Source organism: Quercus suber, unplaced genomic scaffold, assembly GCF_002906115.3.
Source record: "Quercus suber isolate HL8 unplaced genomic scaffold, Cork oak 2.0 scaffold_521, whole genome shotgun sequence".
Lineage (NCBI taxonomy): Eukaryota > Viridiplantae > Streptophyta > Magnoliopsida > Fagales > Fagaceae > Quercus > Quercus suber.
In genome coordinates this window covers 203,908-214,751 of record NW_027069970.1, presented here as the reverse complement: position 1 = coordinate 214,751, position 10,844 = coordinate 203,908, and the positions used below count along the sequence as shown (strand labels likewise).

General features: G+C 34.6%; 1 protein-coding gene across 1 annotated transcript; it reads left to right on the top strand.

Moving 5' to 3' along the window:
- The first annotated feature begins 3,353 nt into the window (after positions 1-3,353).
- On the top strand, positions 3,354-10,210 carry LOC112034985 (protein IMPAIRED IN BABA-INDUCED STERILITY 1). The gene is made up of 9 exons (XM_024067811.2): positions 3,354-4,416; positions 6,044-6,328; positions 6,476-6,790; positions 7,289-7,516; positions 7,769-7,866; positions 8,359-8,467; positions 8,558-9,031; positions 9,256-9,379; positions 9,875-10,210. Exons 1-9 carry the CDS (start codon positions 4,036-4,038, stop codon positions 9,877-9,879), a joined length of 2,019 nt encoding a protein of 672 aa, XP_023923579.2. The 5' UTR covers positions 3,354-4,035; the 3' UTR covers positions 9,880-10,210.
- Positions 10,211-10,844: the final 634 nt, after the last annotated feature.

Sequence of the window (10,844 nt, the reverse complement as noted above, 5' to 3'; positions counted from 1 at the left end):
TGTTGTGATTTGGCGTGAGTGGCATACTTTGAAGGCTCCAAAAGTGAACCCATGTTGTACGCTGTAAACTTTGTCAAAAGAAAGAAAAAGGCATGTGAGTCCATATATTTAAGCCTGTCAATTACATTTGTAGTGGTGCACTGATGTTCCTACGTATCATATACTACAAGAAATTAACTTTGAAAAATCTAATCTTGAATTCTATTTTTGCCTCAAACTTTGTGCATACTTATCTCTTATAAGATTCTCAAAAAAAAAAAAAAAAAATCTCTCTTATAGATCAAAAATATTTATTTTCTTTATTTTTGCCAAATAGGCAAAAGCAGGAACCTCAATGGGTGCTTAATGTCTTGGGTTCGAGTTTCCTTACAAAAAGATTACATTCAACCTGAAGAGTTAATTAAGTGTAATGCAGAATCATATTTTCTCATTACTACTCTCAAACATTGTGCAAAATTCTCTCATATACAAATTTCTATTCTTTTGTTTCACCAAATGCATGAAAGCATGAATCTAAATGGATTGGTCTAATTGTTTTAAAACTTTATGTGATGCATGAGGTCATGGGATCAAGTTTCCTAGGGATTACATTCAACCAGAAGGATTAGTTAGGTGTTACTTGAAATCATGTTTTTTCACGATTATGTTTGCCTTAAACTTTGTGCAAAATTCTCTCTTATAAAATTTTATTTTCTATGTTTTCCCAAATACATGAAAGCATGAAACTTAATAGGTTAGTCTATTAGTTTTTAAAGTTTCATGTAATCTATAAGGTCATGTGTTCAGATATCCTAATTAAGGGGATTATATTCACCCTGGAAGGCGCTAACCGAAATTAGGTTTTCTTCCTCCCAATGATAATAAACAAAGTTATTAAACCTGAACCGACCTGACCGGTTGGACCCATAACCTAGTGAACAATATCTAAGTTGGTTTGATTGTTTAATTGGACCACTTATGAAAATGACTCAACATAAACCCAACAAGTTTTTTGTAACACTTGTAAGATGAACGAGTTGTTTTCATCCATTCGATATTATAATTCTAAACAAAATTATCTTTATTGGCCCGTTGTGGTATTGTTTTTTGAGTGAGAAGTTTAATAAAAATAGATGATATTATTATGAACTCAATGCTAGACTTTTCAATGAAGATAGAGTTTTCAAATTTTAGCTCAAATCATAATCCATAGGATTGGAGCAGCTAATGAGAGTATGGGACATGCAATATGCATAGAATGTGACTTAGGAGTTTGAGGTATGCTTTTGTTTCTAGAATTTTAAGTCATTTAGTAGGTTTTATTGAGCAAAGACTTGGATCAATGCTAGACTTTTCAATGAAGATAGAGTTTTCAAATTTTAGCTCAAATCATAATCCATAGGATTGGAGCAGCTAATGAGAGTATGGGACATGCAATATGCATAGAATGTGACTTAGGAGTTTGAGGTATGCTTTTGTTTCTAGAATTTTAAGTCATTTAGTAGGTTTTATTGAGCAAAGACTTGGCTACAACTGTATGACATCTTTTTATTTTATGTTTTCTAGCACTATTACTTGTGAAACCTCAATTTTGAATTGCATTAGGTGGCTAGTTTTTTAGACTTAATTTTAATTAAGTTAGACAAAGCCCTTTTATATATATGTACTAGCATGTAGTCCGTGCGTAACAATTGTGATGATAAGATGTTTATCTTGGTAGATTCAATTTCCACATTGAGCATTATGAATGGAGGTAACTTAATACCAACATTTAAAAATCAAATTGGACACATAGCACAAAATTAAACTACAATTAGAAATTAATTTGATTTGATTTGAATTCTAAAATTGAACTTCAACTTAATATAATATATATGATTATATTTTTGTCCACTTTTAACAAATTAACAAAATATTAATCCTGACACACTAAAAACTATTAAAAAAATAAGAATTAATCATTGAGCTTGGAATCTTCTTGGAGGCGGCAATGAAGCGCTAATGTATGAGAGTGTGAAGCAAGGAAGAGTGGGATTAAACATTGTGTTTGAACCTGGCCTTGCTCTGAGAAATCCGTAAGGAGGAGGAGAGGGCAGTGTGTGGATCTAGTTGGTAGAGGTTGAGACAGGAGAAGACATGGGATGATGATATGGAATTAGGAGGAGATGATGTTTTACTTTTATAGTCTTTCTCGTTGGACTTATTGGTTCTGGTTATGGGATTAGAAGAGCTCTAGACTCTATTAAGATCACCCATAAAAATGTGCAGGTGAAATGTTCTTCCTTAAGCCAATGAGTATTATCATTGTGGTTTTCTTGACTTCTGTGTTAAATGTTAATGCATAATTTATTTGGGCACAAAAATTAGAAAATTTAGATAAGATACATGATATAAAATTGGAGTCCAATTTATAATCTCCATAAAAGTGTGCAGGTAAGATGTTTTTTTTGTTTAAGCCAATGAGCATTATCATTGTGGTTTTCTTGACTTCTGTGTTAAATGTTAATGCATCATTTATTTGGGCACAAAATTAGAAAATTTAGATAAGATACATGATATAAAATTGGAGTCCAATTTATAATCTCCATAAAAGTGTGCAGGTAAGATGTTTTTTTTGTTTAAGCCAATGAGCATTATCATTGTGGTTTTCTTGACTTCTGTGTTAAATGTTAATGCATCATTTATTTGGGCACAAAATTAGAAAATTAGATAAAATACATAACACAAAATTGGAGTCAAATTTATAATCTAATTAGTTTTTTTTTTTTTTTTTTTTGAGTTTTGGTTAAAACAAGTGGCGTAAAATTGAGAATCTAATTAAAATCTAATTAAATTTTTTTCAGCTTCACCTATTATTATATATATAGATATATAGATGTGTATATATATATATATATATATAGCCCTTATAAATTCAACCAATGATCCATTGGTTGAACCAGTAACTTTGTGACTCAACTCCTAAATCGGTTTAACTTTAACCAAGATTAATAGGAGAGAATCCTTTGTTAAAAAATAAATAATTAAATAAGCGCCGAGCACAAACTTTTGTTATTATTACATCTGTAAACATTTTGTTGGCATTTAACAAGTGATCATTGTTCCTTACTTTCAAATCCCAAAAGTGTTTCTCCCCCAAAAAAAAAAAAAAAAAAAAGTCCCAAATGCAATTAAAAAAGAGGCAATTAAATAAAAGATCCAAAAGAAAGAACACAAAGTTCCAAACCTTCCAAACTAAACAAACCAAACTAACACTAATTAAGCATCTATCTAATCTAATAGTTTTCCAAACCATAATGGATAATGAGTTGCAGTGGAGCTGTTGGGCAGTTAGCCATAGCAACCACCACACCTCACCCGCTTCCTCTCCATCCAAACCAAAGCAACAAACGGAAAATAATGATGAGCTTCCCAAACGGTTACATTTCACCTTTTTCTTCTTTTTTTGCAAAACCAAGGAAACACACACAGTGTACACACCCATACACGCATCAAAAGCAATGAAACCAATTCTTCGGACCCACGAATCCTTCTATCTCTCTCTTTCTCTCACTTCCTTTCCTTTCGGACCGTTTGTCCTAGAAAAACAAAAACCACACTCCCATCCTCTAATACCTCCGTAGATCTCGCAGAGACCACCCAGAAGAGAAAAAACAACGAGTCCAACCGAATACAACTAAAAATATTCTCTTTCTTGTTTATCCCTTATCTCTCTCTCTCTGTCTGCCTCTGTTTTTTTCTTTTTCTGGCTCTTCCTCTTCCTGCTTCTCCTCCTCCTCCTCCTTTTCTTCCTCCTCTCTCAGGAGGTTTTTGTTGGGTTTTAGCGAATTCACATTCGTTCTCTCTCAGAGAGAGAGAGAGAGAGAGAGTGAGTGAGAGATAGGGAGAGAGAGAGAATGCAATGCAATCCCATTCAAAACCGAATGTGAAAAAAACAGGGGAAGCCTAAACAGGGCAATTACCCCCACAAAGACACAAACTTTGCCCCATTTACCGATCTGGGTTGACCCGAATTCTGGTCCAATCGATGCTGGAGGGAATTGGGTGTGGTGTTGAATGGGTTGCATTAGCTCCAAGGAAGCGGTTCGGGCTGTCAAGGCTTCATCCCCTGTTCTCCACGATAACAATAAACATAATGATTCTGCCATGTCATTGAAGATCCAATCTGGGCCTTTAAATTTGGAAAGAAATTATAGCTCTAGTAAAAAGAAGGAAGCTGAGAGATCCGTGGAGAATCGGAGCCGTGAGATCAGGAAGACGAAGAAGGAAGCCTCTCATTCCAGAGGCTCTTTCAGCTTCCGGCTTGGCTTCTCTCAACGGTACGTGCAGGCGGAGCAAACTGCAGCTGGGTGGCCACATTGGCTCAGCTCTGCTGCCTCAGAAGCCGTCGATGGTTGGGTTCCTCTCAGAGCTGATTCTTTTGAGAAATTGGAGAAGGTTGGCCTCAAATCATTTTAAACTTCAAAAACTTTCCCATTTTGTTTGTTTAATGACACACGTGCTTTTATTTATATTTTTTAAACAATAACTAGAGCACAATGAATTTAGTTATGTTTTATATGTCATTATCAGATTTTGATTTATCATATATTGTACATAATATACGATGAATAGGTAAGGCTGCCTAATAATCACCTCTATCACCTGTAGGAGGGGGAGCTTTGTGCACTGGATATGAATTTTTTATGATATATATATATATATATATATGTATGCATGTATGTATGTTGTAGGATTTGGATGTGGGTGTAATTGTGTTACAGCTTGCATTAATGTATATATATGATTTTGTTGGACTTTTTATTCATGTTAAATTTCCATTTCAATGTTTGCTCTTTCTAAAATTTTGGTTTGAATTGAAATGTAGACTCGTTGGTGGTGGATAATTTGGCATAATTTGCTTGTAGTTGGATTTGGTTGTGAAGGTTACCTATCCAGGTTTGGAGTGAAAATGGGAAAGTAGTAGGTGGCATTATTTAGAAGATGAAGGCAAGTAAGTGGGAGTTCTAAAAATGAGGATATAATTCCCCAGCAAGGACTTTTTACAGTTTATCTTAACCTGTTAGTAACCTTAATACCTCATGTGACATTTCAGATATATAATGAAAAAAATTATGTTGTACTTGCAATATGGTGTGCTATAATATATAGATGCTTCAGAAGAACGAAAAGAAAGAGATATGTAGATGAGCACTCTCACCTCATATTGAAGTGATAAGAAGTGTGCGAGAATTTTTCAATCATGTACGTTGGACTTCTATTTAGTCAAAGGACAATGACTCCTTACAGGGCCTTTAAGAAGATATTGACTGGTACCTTTAAAAAAAGAAGATATTGACTGGTATGACAAGTTGTTTGGAAAGGGACATTAAGGCCTAACAGGGTGTGGCTGGCTTGGAGAGATGAAGTCATGCTTGAACAAAAGCATTAGATCTATTAAACTGAAAATGCAGAGCAGGCAGGTTGGGATGACCCCAACTGGTTGATGGATCATGTAATCTATTTGAAAAGTGTTAAAAGAGAATGTCAAGATAGATCTAAAGTGTAAAAAGTACAGTTCTAATGAATGAATATTTGGCTGTTTCCTTGGCTTATAATAGGCTTCAAGGCAACTCCCTCAAAGAGCAGGTGTTATAGGACTCGTTTTCAGACAATAAAAACCTTAACACACGTAGAGTATTACCCGAAAGTGAACCTTGAGCCATAAGCCCTGTTTGCCCTGTGAAAGTAGTGGATATAAGTGTGTCAAAAGTGTGAAGTTGTGCCTATCTGTTTTAATATGCAGACATCTAATAACTACATCTATGCTTAAAATCTTGAAAGGAGTTTTCTGTGCAAATGTGATTCAGAATAAAATCAGCCAAATAATTACCTGAAAAAATTTAATTTCAGCCAAATGACTTGTATTTGATATTTGACATGCATCTGATAATCATGATGTTGGTTGTTTTACACTAACATTTTGCTTATGCTGCAATAGCTGGCTCCTTGGCTGTATGTCGATAATTTTTCTTAATATTCATTTCTTAAAATTATCATTATTTAATTCCTTCCATGCATGTAGATTGGGCAAGGTACATACAGCAGTGTGTTTCGAGCACGTCAAATTGAAACTGGGAAGATGGTTGCCTTGAAAAAGGTGCGAGTAGACAATTTTCAGCCAGAGAGCATAAGGTTTATGGCACGAGAAATAATGATCCTCCGCAGGCTGGACCATCCAAACATCATCAAATTGGAGGGGCTTATTACTTCTCGGTTATCAAATAGTATATACCTTGTATTTGAGTACATGGAACACGATCTTGCTGGACTGGTGTCCAACCCTGACATCAAATTTAGTGAGGCACAGGTTTGTTAATAATTTATATATAGATTGGCAAAATAAGATCATTGCTAAGACATTAGGTTATTATATGATGTAAAGGCTATATCATTGATCTGTTTCTGTTTCACTTCTCCTTTGGTATTTAAAAGTTCTTGGTTGACTTCTCTGTAGGTCAAGTGTTATATGACACAGCTATTATGTGGAGTTGAGCACTGCCATTTACGAGGAATAATGCATCGAGACATTAAAGCATCAAATATTTTGGTAAACAATGAAGGGATTCTGAAATTAGGGGATTTTGGATTGGCAAATATTGCTAGCCCGAAGAGGCAACCTCTAACAAGTCGTGTGGTTACTTTATGGTATCGTCCTCCTGAACTTTTGATGGGGGCTACAAATTACAGAGTATCAGTGGATCTCTGGAGTGTGGGCTGTGTATTTGCAGAAATTCTTTTGGGGAAGCCTATCCTTAAAGGAAGAACTGAGGTGATAACACTAATGAATTGCAATTATTTCTTTATCCCATGATTCTTACCTGTTTTATATTACCTGATAGCTAATGGACAGAGACAAATGGGAGTTTGATGAAGAGTACAAGAGATGTAGTGTATTCTGTATTTATGCTTTGTACAAATTCTTATACAAAATTCTTTATACACATATCTACATAATATTATTAAGTAAACAAAAACTCATTTTAGTGCTTGAAATTCTCTCAAACACTATAGTATTTAAAAATTCAGAATTTCTCAGTACCTACTATTAGATACATTTAGGATATGGTAATTTTCTAATCTAAATTTTACTTTGTTGATATTGCAGTGAAAATTTCACAAGAATTCTTGACTTGGAAACATCCTCCTAGCACTTTAATTCTTAACTATTATCCATGAGAATGGAATTTGTTCACTTATTGATTGGCTTATATTAAAGTATTTCTTACATAGCACTTGAGCTTGATGAGTATTCTACTCCAATCTTCAGATTGAGCAATTACACAAAATTTTCAAGCTTTGTGGTTCACCACCTGATGAGTTCTGGAAAAAGTCTAAACTTCCTCAAGCAGCTATGTTTAAACCCCTGCAGAATTATGAAAGTTCTCTTAGGGAGAAGTGTAAAGAGTTTCCAAAAACTGCTGTGAACCTGATAGAAATTTTGCTTTCCATAGATCCTCAAAAGCGTGGGACTGCATCCTCTGCCCTAATGTCTGAGGTAACTTCTACCAAAAGTTTAGTTTGTTTAAATTTCTTTTTCAAAGTAAAGTTAGTTCCAATTTTACCACATTTTAGGGCATGGCTATTTTTGAGATTTCCCTTACTACACTTAAAATTTAGATATTTTCCAGAATTTTTCATATTATCGTATTGTGGTGCATGCTTATTAATGATAAAAACCAGTACCATTTTGTAGTTTTGAGCCTTTGACTGTCTGATTTGATGTCTGCGTCATGCTTTTGTTTTTCAGTATTTCAACACAAAGCCTTTTGCATGTGACCCATCAAGCTTTCCAAAGTATCCCCCTAGCAAGGAAATTGATGCTAAAAATCGTGAGGATGGACAAAGGTGAAATATTTTTTACTCTTCATCATATAAACTGCTCATGCTGGTTTGGGTAGACATGTTTTCACTCTTCTGAATCAAATTCTTGAAGCTGCCTGACAATCAATCTAAATCTATATTATATCTCCTTTGCACTCATTTATGGGGGTCCTTCTCTGTCTATAGTTTGTTCACACTCACATATATGATACAACCATTAATCTGTAGAATGTGCAGTTGCGTGCTATGGTAGTGGAACTAGCGATCTGGGTCCTTCCTGACGAGAAAAAATAAAATAAAATAAGCAAATATCTTTTCTCCATAATTGGGTGAATTTATTGTTAACGCATGATTTTAAAGTCAGAGTCTAAATTGCTAGATTAAGTTAGGGTTTGAATCTATGAGTCATGCTGATATGAAAACTTAGATGGGCGCATCCACTCCTAATGGCTTCCTTCTCTGTTTTGGTTTTAATAATATACGTAATTATCTGCTAAATAGCCAATGTATTTCCAGGAAAAAGACTGGTACTAAAATGCGAGAGCCTGCAGCATCAAAGAAGCCTAGAAGAGTCCGTAAAAATTTGCAAGAAACAAATTCTTTCAGTAAACAAGCAACAAAAGAGGTATATGTGAGCGTGCATGCATGCACAGTGTTTGTGTAGTTAAAGGAAGAAACCTAGGTTTTACTTATTTATGTATCCTTTGTTGTGCAGGAAAAACAAGAATATTTTCAACTTGATCATAGAAACAGTGACCGTTCACATATTCCCAAAGGAAAAGGTACTTCTATGCGTGGAGAGCAACAAAAGCCATCATTTGATACAATGTCAGAGACTTCCCAAGTGATGAATACATCTCAAGGGGACAGTACATATTCAGGCCCATCAGAAGTTGCAGCACCAAGCGGCTTTACATGGGCAAAAAGGCGAAAAGAGGTTTTTGCTGCATCCACAATATCAGATGGATCAAAAAGCAAAATTAGTGCATTAGATCCATCATTTGCCAAAACATCTTACTCAACGAAAAAAGGGAATGGAGATCTTTTATCCAAGGTTCTAACCAAGCATGCAATACAGAAGCAGCAACGCCATCCAGATTCTTTCGATACATCTGAACTATACGGTTCTCATGATATGTCAATGGCATTTAGTGAAAAGGAAGAACCAGATGCTTCAAGAACTAATAAGGTAAGTGTACAATCTCATCGTTAAGTAAAACCTAAAACCAAATAATGTAATAAAACTTAACTAGCATGTGTTCTATTAGCTGGCCCAAAGCTGGAAATCTATTTTTAATTTGGTAAATTGTTTACAAAAAATAAGACGCCATTCAACTGTGTAAAAGTCATTCATGCTATGTTATTTTCTACATGTGTTGAGTTGAAACGATTGCTCTTTCTTCCATCATTTAGGGTAGCAAAAGCAGAAGCGAGCGTGTTGAATTCTCAGGACCATTACCAAATAAAATTGATGAACTTCTACAAAAGAATGAAAGTCAAATTCGTCGAGCTGGCCGTAGATCAAGGTTTGAAAGAGGTATTTGAAAATTCACCTTCTTTTTTATACTATCAGTGAATCCAGCTCAATGTATGCAATCTTTTTTGTTCTTTTCAACTTTACTATATTCTTTGAGATACATTGCTATAGTCATTGCACATTAAGCTTCTAAGAAGAAAAAAGATTCAAACTTGTGCTAAAGAGTCCATGTAGAACTAATCAGTAAGTGACAAAAATATTCACAATTACATGTTGCGATTGGTGTATAATAAAGTGATTAAGTTGTGGGTCTATATGAAAGTAACGTTGCTCCACTTACAACTTTTCATCTTAGCAAGTTATGAAAAGATAATGAAAAAGGTTGTGTCCGTATTATTGTGCAAAACTAACAATATAATAAAGATGTTTATTCAGTAGCACATATAAAGACAGTGAAAAAAGTTGTCCTTATTATTGCTTTAAACTAACAGATATTATAAAGGTGTTTATTGAGTAGCACATATAAATACTGAAATTTTAACTTGTTTTTTACAGATTGATGAGGGAAGGTTTTTTTAGGGTGGGGAAATCCTTCACACCCTTTCAGAGGATAATAATTGTAAGACCTCCTGGACCCAACTCATTGGCCTTCTGACACTGCTCTGAACAACACCTTTTTCCAAGCTCAGACAGCTCCATCTTGTTCACATGGTTCTTCTACCCCTTTGGTTTTTTAGACCCAACTTTTTGTGCGGATATCCACTGTATTATATAACAAAAGGGCCAAAATTCACACAAATGTAGACAACATCATGGCTGATCATGTAGATGATAGAGTAATTAAAGAGTGTTTTCATTCTTCGCAAAATGAATATCAGGAACTACTTTCAAGTGTCTAATTGCCATTTACTTTTTGTCATTGACAGAAACAGGCTGTTGCCTTCACAATTTGGACAATCCTCCTCTATTTGATTTTAGGATATGTCAAAATATAGTCTTTCATTGATTGACATAATTTGGATAATTTTTCCAATATACCCTTTATGAATATCATTATGGAAGTATACATTGGGCATATCCGAAGCTACTAAGCTGACGAGGGGCATAGAATTTCTTCAATTTATACACATTCTAACTTACAAGATTTTGCTAGAAAACTAATGAAAGTGCTGGTTTGTTTCATAGTTATAAAATCAAAAGAGAGAACTATTTGCCAGAGAAGAAAAATGGGCTTTGTTTGACTCCTCAAAGCTGACGTTGTAAAGAAAAGAGTAATGGTGGTAAATTGAAATGTAGGGACAACCTCTCGCTCAAACTGCAAAGACTAGGGTAGCAGAGTGGCCATGGTGTCTCTTTGAATAATATACGCCTGTCACACTATTATTAGAAATAGTGTGCCACGAATTTTGAAACCTCTCTTGTGGAAATACCAAGCCGCCTCCTTTTCAAGACTCTCTTTTTTGAGAGAGTTTCAATATATGGAGCTTGCTCTTTGATGATAACTCTTTATTTATTATCAAACCAA